Here is a 20,477-nt window from a genome sequence, read left to right as displayed (position 1 = left end):
AGACTGTTGGTAACATCAACTTGATCTAAAATTAATCCTTCTAAACGAGTCTAGATTTAAGTGCAGTATATAGTTATTACTTTTTTTAAAAAATGTATTTCTTTATTTGAGACAGAGAGAGCACAAGTCGGGGAGGGGCAGAGACAGAAGGGGAGAGAATCCCAAGCAGGCTCTGCACTGAGATCATGACTTGAGACCAAATCAAGAGTCGGACGCTTACTGGACTGAGCCACCCAGGTGCCTCTATAGTTATCACTTTTTTAAACTAAAGTATTTGTCACATTTTCAAAATCCAGGTTAACTTTAAAGGCGAATCATTACATCTGCCTCACATCTGACTGCTTAGACTTTTGGCCAATAGAATTCCTCCACCAAAAGAATTCAAATGAAGTATGTAAAAATCCTATTTAAAACCTATTACTTTTCCTCTGAAGTAATTCTGAAAGGACTCAGGTATTAGCAAAGACATTCAAAATATCTTTATGTAGGTACATAATTGTAAAAAGATAAGATTGATTTTTTTAAAAAGACAAAAGATAGTATGGGTTTTTTATTCATTGTATCTTATCTGGGCCTAATCCATAGAATTTGTATGGATTGCATAGATAAATATCTAATTCTTTAAAAATTAAAACCAAACTGAATTTCATAAGCCAAATTTCTCCTTATATACTCCAAAAATGATTAGTGAAATCCGAATGTCAAAATGGTGACTCTGTAAAATATTAAGAGAAAATGTTTTTTCTTAGCATCTCAAGTCTATAAAACTAACCGGTATCACCAGACTTCATGTTCTATAATTGGCGTGCCTGTGAAGATTCCCGAGATCATGACCAAACATTTCTACTGGAAGTAGAAATTGAGATCATCAAAACCTTTCAACAGAAGCACTGGGAACAGAGATGCAGACCGTTCTCCACCTTCCCCAGAAGTACATCAACTGCACAGTCAGAGCCTACAGTTAGAGATTACTTCTCTTGCTCTGGAGCAAAGCCTCGGGAGCTAACAACACAAGAAATAAAACTGCTGCTATGATGGATAGCTCTGTTAAAGGTGCTTATCATTTATTTTCAATGTTGTCACTCAAATATGTCCTATTATATGCCACTTTCATTTTTCCAGAACTGCACTTTGTAAAAATTTGAGTTAAGCGAACTTTTGAGTACACGGAGAGAAAAGGTTTTCATCCCTGAAATCTGACAGCGAATGTGAATCACTAACTGGGAGGCAGAATTCTAAGATGATCCCCAAGATGCCCAGCTGCTGCTGCACATACCCTGCTCCGTTCCCTCCGTGGAGTGTAAGTAAGACCAAATACTGGCCAATACTTCCGGGATTATGCCTCACTATGGGGCCGAAGGGATTCTGCAGCTGTAAATACCATCCCTAAGCAGCCGACTCGGAATTACTAAAAGGAGATTAACCTGGGTGGGTCTCACCTAAGCAGGTGATCCCTTAAGACAGGTGGGAGAGATGTGAAGCAACTCTCCTGCCAGCACAGCGTTACGGAGAGGGCCCCATGACAGGGTGTGGCTCACGGCTGATATCCAGCAGGAAAGTTGGGACCTCAGAACTGCAGCCACAAGGAAGTGAATTCTGTCAACAACCAATGAGCCTGGAAGAGGGCCAGAACCTCAGACGAAACCAAAACCCCAACAGTAACTTCATTCTCCATCTTGTGAGACCCTGAACAGAAGACCCAGTACCTAAGTGCTAACTCATGGAAACTGTGAGGTAATTAATGGGTGTGGTTCCAAGTTGCCAAATCTGTAGTAATTTGTTACCCAACAGTAGAAATTTAATATATTAGCCACTTTCCTTTCCTTTCAAATCTAACCAGAAGGCCCCTGTACGAATTTTTAAATTTTCCTTTTTTAAAAGCTACTTTTCTATCTTTATCGAGAGTTACAATTGAATTTAAGGAAGAAAAGTTTGCGAAAAGATACTACAGTGAGTAGTAAGGGCTTGAAATTTAACTATTTATATTCACATTTTCTTTTTAAAGCAAAAATTGGGGGCGCCTGGGTGGCGCAGTCGGTTAAGCGTCCGACTTCAGCCAGGTCACGATCTCGCGGTCCGTGAGTTCGAGCCCCGCGTCAGGCTCTGGGCTGATGGCTCGGAGCCTGGAGCCTGTTTCCGATTCTGTGTCTCCCTCTCTCTCTGCCCCTCCCCCGTTCATGCTCTGTCTCTCTCTGTCCCAAAAATAAAATAAAAAACGTTGAAAAAAAAAAATTTTAAAAAAATAAAGCAAAAATTGCAAGCAGTTATTCCCAAGGGTACTCCATGCAAGTTCTATGGGTTAATTTATGTGACAAACACACACAAAAAAAGCAGTGCCTTAGTGGCAACAAGAAAATCAAAACCACAAAATGAGATAGGTAAACTAATCATTATTCTCTAGTAACTGATTAATGACCCGTATCTTTTCCAATGGCACAATATTGAGGCCCTGGCTTGATGCAAAAGGAAAAGTCATTACTTGGGATTTCTTAGGAAAACGAACTAGTTCTGAAAGAAGACAGCAAGGGAGCATGCCTGCAGGTGCACACGGTGGAAACCGCGACCTTCGTCTGAAGCACCTGCCGGGTGTCCCCTGCCCCCCCGGAAGCCCTCCGTCCTTCCGGACACCTGCTCAAGGCTGCGTGCAGGAGGCCACTCCCTAGAAAACCCTTCTACTTCTCCGCTCCTGCCAGCTGAGGTACTCGTCTCCCGAGAGTTGGCTCTTCTTCCTCCTCGGCACGTTTATGCTATGCGTTCCCTCGGTTATAAACCTGAATAAAATATGGAAGCAAGTGACGAGCCAGTGTGAAAAGGGGAAAAACTCCAACTCTACTGAAGACGAATGAGTGGCTCAAACAGCGCTGCAGAATTAGGTAGGGCTGAGGCTGCTGTAAAGGACAGACGCAGAGGTGGGACACACGCAGCACATTTCCGTGTTCTGTGCTGAAATACAATGTGTAACGTGTATGTCATTTTTTAATGATTTCTGTTTGAATCAACTTGAGCGCTCACGCTTGTACTAGTGACAGCCAGTAAGCAGGCTTCCGCTGGGCTTCTCGGCCCTCGTCCAGGTCAGGTGCACAACCACCTTCCACAGGGCCCTGCTCACTGAATAAGAACCACCTCCCGGGGCAGAAGGAAACAGCCCCAGATTCGGAACAGCTGTCTTCTTGTGAGCCTCACTTCCTACCCTGGACATGAGGGAGAAGGATCACACTGTTTCCCATGTCCCCTTTGGCAATAATTCTATAATCGTATTTAAAATTTTATTTTAAAATAATATAACCACATTATTTGAAAAATGTGATTAATTCATCACCATTAAAAAAAAAAAACAAAAAAACAAAAAACAAACCTTCAACTGGCCGGTAGGGATATTATAAAGAGGCTAAGGAGATTTAAGAAGTTAGTTGTAGGGCTCCTGGGTGGCTCAGTCGGTTGAGTGTTGGACTTCAGCTCAGGTCATGATCTCAAGGTTCGGGAATTTGAGTTCTGCATCGGGCTCTGTGCTGACAGGTCAGAGCCTGGAACCTGCTTCGGGTTCTGTGTCTCCCTCTCTGCCCCTCCCCAACTTGTGTGCTCTCTCACTCGCGTGCTCTCCCTCTCAAAAATAAATAAACATTAAAAAAAAGTTATCTGCTGCCTCTTATTATAACCCTCAGTTTTAAGGCATTTCCAAGGGGAAGAACTTCATCCAAGGTAAGGAATGGTGACGTCATAGTTCCCAGGCGTCCAACTGTACAACAGGATGACTTCACACTATCACACATCACATCTACAGCAAGACAGGTACGTCAAGGAAACAACAAAAAGTCACAAACATGATTTTCTTTCAGATCATATTAAACAAAGCAAACCTTTCAAACTAAGGACCTTAAAGAAAGAACCATTTTTATATTCAAGTGATGATCCTTATAGCCAAGATCTAGGCACAATGTCTCAGGACTGAATAAATGCCTAGCAGGAAGGAAAAATAATAAGCTACTCATATTAAGAAAAAAAGATGCACTGGGGCGCCTGGGTGGCTCAGTCAGTTAAGCGTCCAAATCCCGCCCAGGTCATGATCTCGCAGTTCGTGAGTTCGAGCCCCACGTCGGGCTCTGTGCTGACAGCTCAGAGCCTGGAGCCTGCTTCAGAGTCTGTGTCTCCCTCTCTCTGCCCCTTCTCCACTCACACTCTGTTTCTCTCTGTCTCTCACAAACGAATAGATGTTAAAAAAAAATTAAAAAAGAAAAAATATGTACAAAATCAAAGAGGTTTGTAGACTACTCTTTTTATACTATTGATGAGAAAAAAATTCAAGACACCATGTCTCTGTAGTGCTGCCACCATCTTCCATTACGGGGTTAGCTTAATGGGGTATTAACTGACACGTGACAGTTTAGTTCGGTGTAACTGACGTTTGTAAAAACTCTTGTTAGGTACTACTGTTTGCTTACAGGTTGCTGTATTTGCCCTACCTTTGTCCGTTTAATTTCAAGTTCTTTGAGACCAACTGCATCTTCTCCTTTATAACTCCTACTGTGCCTTCCAGGATGCTCTACAGAAGCACCCTTTTAGATCATATCTATCTGAGAGCATAAGGGAGCTACAGCAGTCTACTCGGGCATTCCAAGAAGGACAGCGATTAGAAACAGCCACAAGGAAACTCCACTTTGTTTCGGGAGGAAAGTGCAAAAGAGGTGCCAATTATATCGGAGGGAAGTGCTCAGCTCCAACAAAACTTACTCGAGTAGCAGAGAGTAGCAACTGTCTACAGTTGACATCCATTCCAACAGGCATGCTTTGTTCTAGACAGATCCATTACCACTCAATAACCCGGTTGAAAACCGTTCCCTGATAAATTCTGCTATGCTGGAGGAGTCACACAGGCTCTGAGAAGCCGGACTGTCTGCAGATAATTCTACAATATATGAGGGTCACTTCCTTCATTTTACAAAAAATACAACTTCTGCTAGTCAACCTGTATTTCCATTGCTTTATCTACAAGACAAAACAGCACAGTTGGGGACGACGCTTTCCTACATCATTATCCGGTAAAGTATGATGTGCTTGAAAGCCGACAATGTGTGCAAGGCCTCAACCTTCAGTTTGTAACAGTCTGTTTCTGCAAACTGCTCTTCGAACTACATATTCAAAATAATTATCTATTAAATGCACAAAACTAAAAGCGAAACACAAAGGCCAAATCAAATAAATAACCGAGCAGATTACGACGGAGGACTTTTAAGTACTTTTGTGAAAAGCAGACATAAGATTATATATGGGTGTGACAAAAGGAAACCATATGAAAGGGAAAATACCAGTCTTTCCTTACGTTTTCCCCTAGAAATACCAATACCTAAATGCGAAGCATACGAAGACTGTACCACTGACTGCCTTAGATCCTGCCACTCGAGAATTAGTTGTACACTCTCTCACTAATTATATTATTACATTCTCCTAGTGTTATAAATATTCATTTTTTCCTTGACTTCCTCTGCCTGCATTTACCGAAAGATACACAGGCACAAGAAATCTAGATACCTCTAAGCGAACAGTCAAAAGATACAAAGCATGAAATTCAGAATTGTTGCGTATTACATCTTAGCATAATCTAAAACACAGTATGAAGTTGAGAGGTTACAAATCACAAATACTGCCATCTCAAATAAAAACAATTCCTTTGCAATTCTTCTTTTGCTTAATAGGAGAATCTATTGTATACTCTCCTTCCGATTATTATTTACTGAACTCTAAACCACATTTTTTTGTTAATATTTAAATTGATAACGCAAGCTGCCTGGATCTGGTTTCGCTGTGCTCATTTCTATCTGCCGCTTTAGTCTAAGGCACATTTTCCTTTATTTCACTTTTCCACAAGCCATAAAAAAACTCATTTCTAATTCATCCGTTCGTTCAGCTTAACCTCTCTTCTCAGCAATTAAAGCACTCTGCACATCCCTCATCTATCACACAGCCAGCTAAATAATGCATTGCGTCCCCCGCTCATCTTTTATCATCCCAAATGACAGGTATTAGCATATCTCCCCAGTCAATTACAGTGCAGCAGAATAATCACAGCATAATTGGGCGAAAGCCACTCTAATCACCAACCCTGCAAACTCGCAGAATAAAAACTGAGTGGCAGTTCAGACAGGCCTTGCTCTTGTCCATGACTCTAGCCAACAAGCCTGGCAGATCTCCATTTCCTTCCCTTTCAAACTTCTCCTTTGGGGAGGTCAACTTCTCCATAGGTCCCACGTAAAAGGAAAGAATGTGTACATGCATGTACACAAGTGGGGACCGTTTACATCTTGCACATGCATGTGCTTAATACTTGTGACTCTAGATGTTTGCACATACTGTTAAATAGCACATAATGGCAATTTCTGTCCATCAGTAAACAAAGTCATGTCAGGAATATGATGTCATTAGACGTTCCATTTGGGGCTCAAATGAAGATAAAACAAATTCTTAAATTTTTCATAGAGATGACTTATTTATTGTCAAAACTGAAGCCCTTCTAATGTCTCCATGGTGAAGGTATTTTCCGTCTCTAAAAAAATCAGGATTCCCCAGCTTCTTTATAAATTAGTCATTTATCACAGGAAATAATTTTTAATTGAACATCTATTGTTATCCTTATACTACAATAGCATATAATTTTCTAAAAATTATGATATTAACTATAATTTAACACATTAAGACGATTGAAAAAAAATAAGCTTACATATTTATAAGGGACCAGAAATTAAGTGAGACAAAAATAAGACTATAACGTGAGAAATTTAGAATTACAAATGTAAGAGACAATAAATACTTTTTTTTTAATTCCGAGAAATGTTGGGAAAATATTGAATATATTTTTAGGATACTTTTGTAAGTTTATTAATTTTCCTCTGATATTTAATGTGCAATATGCAATTTAGGCCTATATCCAATTCTCATTTTAAATAATATGTATTCATTCGCTTTCATTCTTCATCTCCTCCCCTCCTCGATGAGATACAAAAAAGTCATTCTGAAATGAAAATTTAATTTGGGAAGAGTGGAGGGAGGTTAAGAGGAATTTCTTATAAAAACGTACGTGGCTCCTTAGGAAGCAGCCAATTAAGGGCTTTAAAGTGCCATGCGTAGCTAGAAGAAAATGAAATTTTCTGCAGGATTTAATTTACTCTGTCTCAATCACAGGGTGCATGAGTCCTATGGCTCCCTCTACTCTTTTTTGCTTTCTCACATTCCTCACGTCTTTCCACAAGGCCACCTAAGACCAAAGGAAACCCACCCTTGAGGTGTGCTCTGGCCTGGAGAGAAGGTATTCCCCCCGCCCGACACATCAGCCAGAGGCCAGCGTCACCAGTGGAGCAGACTCACTGCGCAAAGTGGCCACTGAATACCAGCAGCAAGGCTTGGTGCCGGGGCACGCACACACACACACACACACACACACACACACACACACGGGGGCACACAACCACTGCGCGCTGCACGGGTGCTCTGGCTGTGCACGAATGGATACGTTACACATGGCGAAACTCCCTGCTCAGTGATTCAGGAGTAACCACGACACAAGAATTGAGCCAAGTAGGAGAATGAGCCGCTCTTGCTACGAAACAAACAAGATATACTTATTACTTTGAGTATCTAGAATTTATGAGACTTCCAGCCTCGACTCCGTCAGACAATCCGGTCCTTCAACACATATACAGGCACTAAAACAATTATCCAGTATCCAAAAGCCAACTGTCAAAAGACCAGAGTAAAAGCAGAATTGAGACACAACAAATAGTCTCCCAGACTTTTTCTTGCTTTCCAGTCGTGTTATTTTAAAATTATAATATGAAATGTTTTATTTGCATTATTACTTCAAGAGCTCTGCATGTATTTTTGTTGGCGTATCTTTGCAAATGTACCCACAGGATACATTACTTCAGTTGTAAAATGGTAATTTTAGTGCTTATTGGGGAGTATCTGTTACACGTATTTATCAGTGATACATCTGGTATGCAAGTATTAATTCAACAGGTTTTTCCCCCCCAAATCTGATTTTTGAAAATCATCTCCTAATATATTCTTTAATCCACATAAATGTTCTACTTGGCTTTGAGCATCTCCCAACATATTGGCTCTTTCAACACCAGTCACTTTGACATTCTCAACTGACTTGCAAAAATTGACATGCCTTGGGTAAAAGCCAGATTTAAGGCAGGAAGAGGGGAGGAGGAGGGTGTTCACCATCTGAAGAAACAAAACTGGCTTTAAAATTTGGCATCGGAGAGAACTTTAAAACACACGCAATCAAAAGCATCCCTCATTTCCCCTGGAATAATTTCTTTGTTTCTTCCCAACAAAATCATAAGCAGCTTGATGATTATCAATATCGTCACAGTAACTCGATGCTAAGGAATTTTATAGGCAAGCCCAGAAACGTGCCTCTAATTATTTGTGCACGTCCCAAATGAACAGGTGTTTGAGGGTGGGGATGAGGAGAATAAATGCATTTTTATTATTACTTGAAGATTAAGTTCTCAAAAAATAGTGCCAAAATAATGTCCCCAGAGAAAAACGGAGTCAATCAAACTCCAGAATATATAAGTAAATAAGCTTTCTTTCAAGCCTAACCCCTTCCTGCCTTAAGCAGGTCACTTTTGAAATCCACAGTACCCGGGGCCATGTTTAATTTCTAACATCTTTAAAAAAAACAAAAACACACAAACAAACAAACACCAAAGTAAGTCTGACAAAAGTAGGTACAAATTGTATTGCATTATGCTCCCCTTCGCTCATCTTCCTATATTCACCACCATCAGAGTAAACGTTTCTGCGCAAATGTACTTACTCGATCTGGCGACCCATGCCACGCAGTCAGGAGATCCATCTAACAAGTCTGCCCTCTGCCATCACCTGACAGAGTATTTGGTCTAGAAGAGATGGAAGTCCTACCACACTAAGAACACACTGGGTCATGATACAGTATTTTATTTTTTATCTAATGTCAAAGCATATTATGGAAACTTCACACATTATTGAGTTATGTGGCTTAGTGGGTACTTTGATGCCGATTAAACTCTACAAACATCTTGTGACCACCTAATACTTCAGACAGTGTGCACGTACACATTCCAATTGGGATAAACAGCTTTTAAAGAAAAATAGTGTTTTTATTGTTGAATATAGATCTAAAATGATATGGGAGAGCCTTAGTACACTGAATTGAACCATATGAAATCGCCAACATTAGACTCTTTTTGAGCTGTAAAAATGACATTCCTGTAACATTCAATCTCATATCCAGTTCCAGTACTGGAAGGACGAATCCCAGTATTGCTGTAATTCTGTATAAAGGGCACTTGCCTGCGAGGCAGAAACTTAGATTTCTGTTCTACTTTGCCACTAAACAGGCCCTAAAATATGTCACTTTACCTTCCTCGGCCTTGTTCCCTATGGACAAAAATTGAGATTAATATTTGGGGTTACTTTTCCTCTTTGCAGAAATGATGGACCAATAACTGACCCAGGAAATCTAAGGTTCTAGAATTAGTCAAGGCGGCTCTGAAAATTAGAAGAGGAGATTAAAGGTGACAGGAAATAAAATTCCTATGCTTTCTCTTAAAAACAAAAAAACAACAACAACAAAAAAAAAACCTTTGCCTAGTTTTATTTCCTGGAAGGATTTGTTTGTAGACAAAAAATACTGATGTTTTTCCCAAGATGATGGAACAGCTTAGGCTATAAACAGTAGAGGGGAGAAATCAGAAGAATAACAAATGAGGACAGAGTTGAAGGTCTGACTTCGTGAATACAAGGAGACCTCGTATTGTTTTCAGGGCTGAAAACAACCTGATCAAGTAATCAATTTTCCAACCTGTTACTAAGACTTCACATAGAACATAGGTCTGCTCACTTCCAGTTAAGGAATCTTAATTACAAAAAAAGCAGGACAGAAATGCTATTCCGTATTTAATCCAAATTCAGAAATCAGGGAAGACCTCAACAACTCTCAAATAAGCCCTTACGGCCCTGAATTCCTGTAACCAGGAAGATCTGTGACTCTCTATTTGTTAATGGCATAGGCTTTGGCCTTCAGTCTTTTCTCAATTTTATATTCATGCGTTCCTCTAAAGGCAGAGTTGAAAAAGAAGCTAAAACAGCCTTTACAAAGATAATTAAACATGACAAGCAAAACGACACCAAAATAGTAGAGGTGAATATAAATGGAACGTTTTCCCCCAAATCTTTCTTAAATAAGAATAAAGCAGATTTGTTTTTAAAATCAAACATGTAAGTGTATGAACCACCAGCAGATGGCAGAAGGAGAGGCTGGGAAATTCTCTAACAAAAGAAGGGAGCAAGCAACTCAACATGGATTCCCAAATCACGACTTGAGAACCGCTATGGGTGTTTTTTTCCTTCTCCAGTCTTTTCTCTCACGGAGATACAGGAAATTCTCTTGCTTCATCAACATATATTCCATCATTTTGATTCAGATTCAATGACTGACGCAGTAAAGAATAAACTTGGCCCTCTACTTCTCTAAATATTTCTAGTAGATTTTCAATAAACAAAAAAATTGAAGTTACAAAAATAAATCCTTTATCTGCTGAAAAGTAATAGGAGTTAACAAGATTATAAACCTCAAAAAGTAAATCTCTGCTGGTTTCATCTCAATGACACTGTTCACCTTCAATAGATTTTTACCTGAGTTACAGTCACACCCACAGAAGCTAGTTAGCCAAGTAAATTCACTAGAAAACATATACCTTGGTATGGAGATGCAAACAACTAAGAAAAACCTGAGTCACTGTAGCTTTACAAGGAAAAACTAGATGTGTTTTTAAACAGAAGATTAATGCAGCTTTCAGGTGGTGACATTAATAAAAGGAAGGACATTTTAACAGATGACAATCTCTTATTATGTGAAGCTAAACATTCTATATCTAGAATACTATATTAATAGCCCCCAGACATAACCGCGAGCATATCAATGAATGGCCCATTGCAAGAGTCACCAAAAGAATGCCTTATTTCATAATCCTGTGTAAAAGATTTCTATGTGAAAAATCCAACGGGACATACCAACACTATTGTTATTATTATTATTATCATCATTATCATTATTTTAACTGAACAGAACATCCCCTCTGTGTTGCTTTACTAAGACACCAAATTCCTTCTGTTTTCTACTTATGTGCTCTAATCCTTGGGGGTTTATCAATTAAAAAATGGTTATTCTTACCGTAAAATGTGTTATGTTAAAATGTCTTGCTCATATGAATACACGGAAGTTTTGCTGGCTCCAGCCAATGAACTTTCTTCAAAGATGGAAATATTCTACGTATGCACTGTGCCAATATGGCAGCCATTAACAAAACACACAGCTATTGCAATGTGGCCAGTGCAACTAAAGAAATGCATTTGTAATTTAATTTTAATTAACCTAAATTTAAGTAACTACACACGGCTGGTAACTACCAAACCAGACAGCATAGTTCCAGATGAGCAAATAAGTAACGAGACCTGATCAAGCTGCACACCTGTGAGATGAACCAGTCAGAAAAGAAAGCAAACTCAGGTGAACATCCTCCCACTTTTCTCCAAGGTCCTGTCTTTGGTTATTTACCCAAAGGAGCACATTCTGAGATAGGCTACCAGTGGTTTATTCTAATTCCTCCTTAGCCATTATAACAAATAGTTATGACAAATTGCATTATTTAACATTTTACTTTTATTTTTTTTTAAATTTTTTTAACGTTTATTTATTTTTGAAACAGAGAGAGACAGAGCATGAATAGGGGAGGGTCCGAGAGAGAGGGAGACACAGAATCTGAAACAGGCTCCAGGCTCTGAGCCATCAGCACAGAGCCCAACGCGGGGCTCGAACTCACGGACCGCGAGATCATGACCTGAGCCGAAGTTGGGCGCTTAACCGACTGAGCCACCCAGGCGCCCCAACATTTTACTTTTATATGAAGAAGGAAAGGAGGGAAATATAGATGATTTTCATCATGGTGAGATGTCAAAATACAGGAATAAGTCCAAAAGTGACTGAAGTCACTCCCCGATCTGCTCCCCCAGCTATACAATCTTCCATAATTAAAAGTACCTTAATTTTAAAAACACAAATAAGTTTCACTTTTATTTCATTTGAAATTATTTTTGGAGATGATGAATCCCTTTGTTATTTGTAAGTTTTATAAGTCACACTGGAATTCTACTCCAGTTTTTGGAATACAACAAATACACTCAATTAAAGCAATGGTACTACAGGGTAGCATACAATTATATCCAAAAGGAGAATAAACTTGCTTCTTTTCTAGAATTTCTTCCCAGCATAAGATGGTTCCCAAAATTGTGTCAAGAATGTAAGGTCCACGGAAGCAGGGGTTTATTGTTATTATGGCAGTCCCCGCACATAACACGTATAAGCCACAAGTATTTGTTTGAATGGAATCAGTGAACCTAACCACAAACTTGGATTAACACATATATATTTTTTTTAATTTTTTTTTTAACGTTTATTTATTTTTGAGACAGAGAGAGACAGAGCATGAACAGGGGAGGAGCAGAGAGAGAGGGAGACACAGAATCTGAAACAGGCTCCACGCTCTGACCTGTCAGCACAGAGCCCAACGCGGGGCTCGAACTCACGGACCGTGAGATCATGACCTGAGCCGAAGTCGGACGCCCAACCGACCAAGCCACCCAGGCGTCCCAACACATATATTTAAGTTAATAGTGAGATAAATTGGAACCCACTGGTTTTCAGTGTCAACCAGAACCACTCAACAGCTTCAACGAACACTGGCAATGAACGAAATCTTCTTTCAGTTGGGCTCTACAATATGAAATGACAAGCTAATACATTAACCCAGATAATGGGAGAATCAGAGAGAAAACCTCAGAACAGAAAAAAGGCAGTAGTAATATTAATTTAACATCACAGGTTTTCTGCTCTTAACAATCACAACTGTTAAACCATCAATAGAGCTCTAAATAATCAGCAACACCTATGTACCGTGAGCCAAGCGCAAGTCGATACGGATATAAGAAGATGAGCAAAATGAAGTCTCTAAGCTTGCAATCTTGCTGGAAAAAAATGCCACATAATGGAGCTGGGCCAGGCCATACCACGCTGTTTCCCACATACAGATCAAAACCAAGTTGGCAAAAGAGAAATTCCAAATACAGTTGCCCCTGGAATAACATGGGGGTTAGAACTACACACTCAAAAATCTGTGTATAACTTCTGACTCCCCAAAAACTTAACTACTAAAGAGGCTACTGTTGACCGGAAGCCTTACCAAAAACACACTGTCGATTAACACGTATTTTGTAGGTGTATTATATATTGTATTCTTACAATGAAGTAAGCTAGGGAAGAGAATATCCTATTAAGAAAACCATAGCATTTCCATAAATACATTTACAGCACTGTATTTGTGGAAAACAATCGCCTGTTAAGTGGACCCACACAATTCAAGCCCGTGTTGTTCAAGGGCAAACTACAAAGGCAGAGAGCGCTGTGTAAGCTCCAAGCCTGAGAGCTCAGAAGGCTGCAATACTGAGGGAAGACATCACAGAGGAGGAAGGGTGTGAACTGAGACTGGAAGGTAGGAGAAATTTGAAATGCAACATGAGGACGGGATTTCATTTGAAGGGAAGGCAAGGTGTAAGGTTAGGTTCAAAGGGAAGGAAGTTAAGAACTCAATACAGTTATGAGGCTCTGTTATTGGGGGTTAGTAGACCAGTTTGAACTTTGATGTCTTTTTTCTCTAAGCTGTTTAATCAATCAACAGATGGATAAAAAGTAATATACCAGAGCAAACAAACAAATTTAGTATTTATTTTTAAATCTGATTTGTAGGTATTTTAAGCTTGTAGACTTTTCTCTAGAGTGGTAATACATTTTAGGTGCCTAAAACAAATACTAAAAAAATATTGCCAAACTAGGATTAAAAGGTGAGGAATACTAAGTATGAAGAGGAAATACTAAAAATTTTTATTTAAGTATTAGGAAAAATTACGAGATTACTGAAGTCCTTCATTCTACTCTCTCTCACCTTCACCAGTACTGAGCTAGGACCCTGGGAACAAGAGGTCCTTTGGCCGTTGACTCCCCGTCTCTAACATGGAGGAAGGCTAGACCAGAGGATCTGGAGGATATCCAGCAGGGATAAAATATTGGGACTCTAGCACAATAGAGCTCCAGGAAAAGACAGAGGGAAAATGCAGAAAGGAGGAGACGAAGTGAAGAACGGGTCCTGTAATAGGGTTTTGGAGAAAAGGCCTTCCTGAGTTGTCTGCGCCTCTCTTAGGGTTTGGTTTAAAAGGTGAGGGCGGAGGGAACAGGTCGGCGTGCTTCTCCCCAGAACAGTGGCAGCTTGAAGGGTCCCAGAGTGGAGGGCTCTGTCACTGGTGCCCTCCTCTGATGACCTACAGTCTACATTTTTCTTCTTCCCATTCTGTTACAGAACACATGTGCTCCCCCTGGATTTTCTGTACCATTCGTTTTAAAACGACCTCCCCCATACCTGTTTTTTTTGGTCAGAGTTTCTATCGAAAACTAGGAAAAAAAGGGCACTAAAGGCAGGCTTTGTTTTTTTCCAAAGAACATGCCAGCCAACGGGGTGTATCCACGGATCTTTGGATTTGTGGCACTCTAATGCCTCTTTAGAACCGTAAACCACATGGACTGATAATGTATACTACGCACTTCTGTCCACCCACCTTTCGGAAGTAAAAGTTAAACAAAGCTAAACATGATTTTGGTAACCAAATGCTATTACAGACAAACAAGTAAGCCCTGAGAATTGACCCCAGGAAAAGTTGTACCGAACAAGGGCGGTATTTTTAAATCTTTGTCTTGGCTTTCTGCATATCCATTCACTCCACGGGATATTTAGGCAGCAGCCCTGGAGCAGGATGGAGAGGTGGTCACTACACATTCCAAGGAGGAGAACCAAGGACAGAAGTCTGGCGGAGTGCGACGCGTGCGGCTGTGGAGGAGGAGAAAGAAGGGAAACCGCAGCCCCGCTCACAGGAGGAGGGTCAGCAGAGCGCCGCTGGGGAAACCACAGGAAGAGGGCCAAGGAAGGAAGAAGAGGCCAACTGAGGCAGCTGCCACAAAGAGGCAAATAAAGCGAGAGGACCGATGGGGACCTTAGCAAGAGGGGCAGTGTGGGGACAGAGGTGGGGACAGATGAGAGGAGAGGGGCAGCGAGGAGGCAGGTAGGGGAGCAGAGACCTCACTGGTTCTTAGGACATTCAAGGAAGAGGACGGGCCTTGGGGCTGATCTCCCAGCTTCCAATCCCACTTCTGGTATTCATTATCCGTGTCAATTTCTATTTCCTCCCCCAATACTGAGAATAACAACAGTCCCTAACCCACAGGGAGTGGATTAAATAACAATCTTGCTTCTTGAGGATTCTTGACTTAGCTGTCCACAACAAACGAGAAGGCGAGAGATATTCATGATTGTGAAATTTTAAAGTCATTTATTTAGATTTTGAGAAGCTCTCTTAAGAAATTCATGGAAAAGTTATGATTATCTAGTCTTCCTTTTTAATCTTTTTAATGACCGAGGAATATTTTACTCACTCCCTTTTTTTACTTCTCTACCATAAATTTCTCTGTAGAACTCATCAGCAGCAAATTTTTAGCCTTTTCTATGTTTAATAGTATAATTTTATACATATTTCCTTAGCTGATTTATCATCTCATTATTACTAACAGCTTTACTTAGTCCATTGACGACACAGAAGGCACGCTTATCTTGTAAAAAAGAACTAACCCGTGTTGGCTTGTGCCTGCAACTCCTGATTTATCATTCTACAGAATTATACATTTCTTAATATGTTCAAGTCTTGATCAGAACCAAAGTCAAGATCAGTGGTCTACAGTTTGTAGAACTTTCCTTTCCTAATGTATTTTCTCATTTTTTAATTTTGAGACACCTCTTCTATTCACTGCAATTGTTTTTATAAGTGCACAGGATTTTAAATTAATTAAACATAGAAACAAACTCCAGAAAATCAAAGTTGCCTTAATTCAGAGGAAAAAATTAGAACCACTGGAAAACAGCTGAAGTGTATACTGAGATATAGTTATTAGCATTTCAAAGTCTAAGTTACTTTTGACTGAGATAAGCCTAATAAAACGACGAATCAGGATTTGAGAAATTAAGATTTGAGAAGTCTAAGGAAGAGCACAGCTCTCTCTCCTTAGATTAGCTTGGAAAAAATTAATCTCAAAACAGCACCAACAGTCATGATAGTTTGAAATGAATGCAAAGTTGGTTTTCCTGGGCTGCAGGAACAATCACACCCAAAAATAGGCTGCTTGTACTGCTGGGTCCCAGCGTGTTTAAGTTATTTTCCAGTGAGACTGACAAATGCAGGCTTCAATCGTTAAGTAAATATGAAGCTTGCAGGTTTCAGCTGGACTTAGGAGAAGGAGAAGCATCCAAGCAGTGATCAAGTAGATAGTGGTGAGACAAAAACAAAAAACAGGGTGCCTGGGTGGCTCGGTTAAGCGCCCAACTCCAGCTCAGGTCATGATCTCGCAGTTCGTGGGTTCAAGCCCCCGCACGAGGCTCTCTCTCTGTTGTCAGGGCGTCAGGGTGGAGCCTGCTTCGTATCCTCTGTCCCTCTCTCTCTCTGCCCCTGCTACGCTGGTTCTCTCTCTCTCTCAAAAATAAATAAATAAACTTAAAAAAAAAAAGGGGGGGGTAAAGAAAGAGCAAAGGTCCTTATTAAAGAGCAGCACCGAAAGGATCAGAGACCTACATGGGGGTAGACAACATTCTGGCATCCTACTCATTTGCCAAGATGATGCCAACAATGTACTAGCAGGGAGTCAGATATCGGAGTTATTTTTCCCAGTGCATAAAAACAGGGGAAAAAAGGCCAATTGTGAATAAGTGTTCAGAAACTTGACCAATACTGAACACCGAGACATTTTAAGAAACAAGATAAAAATGTATTTGCTGACTGGCAGATAATGAAGTGGTAAAAAAAAAAAAAAAATCAAATTTCTCATATTTTAGTTAGATGGATAAACACTTTTTGGTACAGGCATGCAAAAGTGAAAAGCTTCGAATTCTTTGAAAAATCACTGAATTACCGGGGAACAATTTCCAACTATGGTTTCTACAAATTGAATTAAGACTACAAAAGCAAGCTGCTAGTTTCGCCGGGAAACAAACGCAAAGCCTTACACAGCGGGGCAGACCGGGTGAGTACCGCCGCCTACACAGTGAGGATGAAGGGTTATGGAGATGAGTTCACAAGAACTGACCCTACAGGTTTATTAAACATGCAATGAATATTCTGCCGTGCATGCTGGGCATTAAAGAAAAAATGAAAAATTCAAACGATGACGATATGTTACATACTGCAAATAGCACTGAATTGGCTCTCTTGATAATTAAATTTTTCTTTAGTAATTTTTGGCAGATACAGAGCTAGAAAAAACACGTTGAGGTAAACTTGAGTCAGTTTACCGAATATTTAAATATTTATAAAGTCTTAACTTATCTTTTCACTTTTAATTTGTATTCATTTATGACATAAACCTCGCTCAGCTTATAACCTCAGAACGGCCGTGATTTTGGCAGTGTTACAACGTCATCCGCCAACAACTGCAGCCCGACTATTAAACTGTACTAATAAAATGCCAAGCATCCAGAATGTTAAGTAGAGAAAAATTTGGAAAAAATACAAGTAACTAATTTTTAGTTTTAAGCCAAAGATGTAGCACATACAGGAGTCAGGTAAGAGTAGTTACCCGTTCTCTTTGCTCTAAAGTTTCCACCAACTATTCTCCTAAACTTCCGACTTCCAAAGTAATTGATGGTACTTACACTGTACTTCTGTATCTCTATGTGAAAATGAAGTCAGACTCCCCTAATAAGCGCCTCTTGCCGATTTATTTATATGGTTTAAGAATTACTAGCAAATTAAAAAAAAAAAAAAAAAAAAAAAAAAAAAAAAAGGAGGGGCTCCTGGGTGCCTCTCAGTTGGTTGAGCGTCCGCCTCCGGCTCAGGTTGTGATCTCGCAGTCTGTGAGTTCGAGCCCCGCGTCAGGCTCTGTGCTGACAGCTCAGAGCCTGGAGCCTGCTTCTGCTTCTGTGTCTCCCTCTCTCTGACCCTCCCCCGTTCATGCTCTGTCTCTGTCTCAAAAAAATAAATGAACGTTAAAAAACAAATTAAAAAAAAAAAAAAAGGAATTCCTAGCAAATACACGTCCAAAAGGCAAGTCAACCTGAGAAAACACTACAGGCCTGGAAGACTGTAATTCTTCCGCCCCTCCTGTGTCTGCCCTCTCAGTGTTACACACCACCTCTTTATCTTATTCTCAGCTCCTCTGCCTTCCTCACCCTGCATATCCCAAGAATCACCAGTCCCCGAGACTGAAGGATTAGTTTTACTCTTTCACTAGGCTAGCTCGGTCCACACGGTCCTTCACCTGGTCCACTCAACTGCCCTTCACTGGTCTCTGGCAAGTCCATCCTCCACAAAGTGGCCAAATTCATCTAAATTGCAAATCTAACCACTCCTTGGCTTGAAATCTTTCAATAGCTTTGCATTTTCTATAGGATAAAATTCAAATCTTTAACCTCTTCAACCTCCGATCTTGCTACCCAGGCAGAATTTAACTACTTTCAGTTCCCTCTGGTTTTTTTCATGGTTGTCCTGACCTGAAAATAGTTCTCGTTTCTCTTGTCCTCCTCCTTTGCCTATAAATATAATCCACTCTCAAGGGCTCAGACTCCTAGAATGCCTTCCCACTCGGCCTCGCCCACTCCCGCAACAACCCCCACCCCCCAACACTTCTAGCAGGGAGACAAGGACACCGCAGGACAACTGATCTGTTTATAGGCCTAAGCCTACCAACTGACTGTGAGCCACTTAAGGGCAGGAACGGGGATTTAATTGCGACTGGAACACAGGGGTTCAGTAACTATTTGAAGCAGGGAAAATGAATAAATGGATTAATGAAAGTAGAGTGGTAAACCAAAACAGTACTCAGAGAACCTTCGGTCGTGGGGTTGCACTCCCAACCTGGGGGGCCATTCAGTAAATCCTGTTCCGTGGTGAATTCAAACTTCAAAGTCAACTGCTACTAATGGAAACGCGTGGTTTCCTGTACTATTTCTTATACTCTAGACCACAGAGAAAGAAGGTAAAGAAAATACTACCACAGTCTAATCGTAATCACAAGTGAGGGCAACTCTTAAACTGTGGGAGAGTTTAGAAACTCCGCATTTGATAATAAAAGCAAGTCCTATCCGTTCAGCCTTCCTATGCGCTTAGGGGAGCTGACGGGACCTATACAGTGAGCTACGTCAGACTACACACCTTGAGTCCAAAGGCGGTATCCTCCGAGGTCAAGACTTCAACCTGAAATCATAAGGAAAACATAATTTAGGCACTCTCAAAAACGTTCTTTGAGTCTAGCCAGACACCAGAGCACGGGCGTGGCCTGGAACCAAGAGTTTGGAGAAAACTGGGGTTCAATGTACGCCCGGAGTCAAGAAAGACGGATCTGGGATTCTCTTCAAGAGTTGGATGGGTCGGAATCCAGGTCACTGCCCTGGGCTCCAGTTTTGTAACAGGGTGAGCTCCTATTAAATTAATCTGTCTGCCATCGTGTTGACATGGTGGTAGGAGTTCCTCAAAATGATCTGGGGAAGTTAGGAGAATCACCTTTCCCAGTTCAATCACAAGATGTTGCACATACTTTTTGATCTCTTATGGACAGTGAGGGGAAAGTTATGCTTCGTAGTGCAATCTCATCATGCTTGTGAAGCTGCTAGTGATTTCTTGCTCTGCTCACAGCGGAGTGGGCAGTCCTGAGTCTGTGGAATGCTGCAGAGCAAGGCTGCCGAGAGCAATACTCGGGAAAAGGCAGGCCGGGTCTAAGCAACAAGTTGTGAAATGATGGCAAAACTTCAAAATTGCCTGTCAGTCTTGTGCATGAGAAGACAGAGCTCATTAACATGAATTTTAAAAGCCGCATGGAACAAGACGTGTATTGATAATTACTGTTTTTTAAACATAATTATTCAGTCTGGTGTGTAAAGCTTTTAACTTTGACTACTACAAAGTACCAATATATGATGGAAAAGAGCAAGGAAAGAAGGCGATACGAATGTTTTTAAGTGTCTGCGGGAGACAGTGGGGGGGGGGGGGTGGTGGTGAGCGGTGGCACCAGACTGGCAGGTTGGCTGTGAGTTCTGAACCCTTTAAAATCAGGCCTTTGTGGTAGGTGTTGAAGTGGAAGGCACACAGGCCTATCCAATGGCTCTTGTATCAAACAAAATTGGATTCTTCCCTCGAGGGCAAGGAAAGAGAGAGAGGAAGACCACTTCGAGAAGATTGTCATCCAGTAGGGGGGTCGAAAAAGAAATGAGGAACAAATTGTATTCTCCAACTGCTTCGCTGAAAGTGACGCTCTCCCACCACCTGGCACCTGACAGAGACGGGGGGGGGGG

At 40.8% G+C, this 20,477-nt stretch overlaps 1 protein-coding gene across 8 annotated transcripts in view; it reads right to left on the bottom strand.

Moving 5' to 3' along the window:
* ARID1B (AT-rich interaction domain 1B) overlaps positions 1-20,477 on the bottom strand; it is a 447,008-nt gene that overhangs the window by 159,703 nt on the left and 266,828 nt on the right. For 5 of the 8 annotated variants that reach the window (XM_042987379.1, XM_042987385.1, XM_042987380.1 and 2 more), the window contains exon 5: positions 19,342-19,383. The exons of the other annotated variants lie outside the window; for them this stretch is intronic. In XM_042987379.1, coding sequence (XP_042843313.1) covers positions 19,342-19,383 — 42 coding nt within the window. The remainder of the gene's footprint in view (positions 1-19,341; positions 19,384-20,477) is intronic. 8 annotated transcript variants of the gene reach the window in all.

The sequence above is a fragment of the Panthera tigris genome, chromosome B2 (genome assembly GCF_018350195.1).
Source record: "Panthera tigris isolate Pti1 chromosome B2, P.tigris_Pti1_mat1.1, whole genome shotgun sequence".
NCBI classification, from domain to species: Eukaryota; Metazoa; Chordata; class Mammalia; order Carnivora; family Felidae; genus Panthera; species Panthera tigris.
The sequence above is the reverse complement of the archived record's forward strand: the minus strand, read 5'-3'. Positions and strand labels throughout refer to the sequence as shown.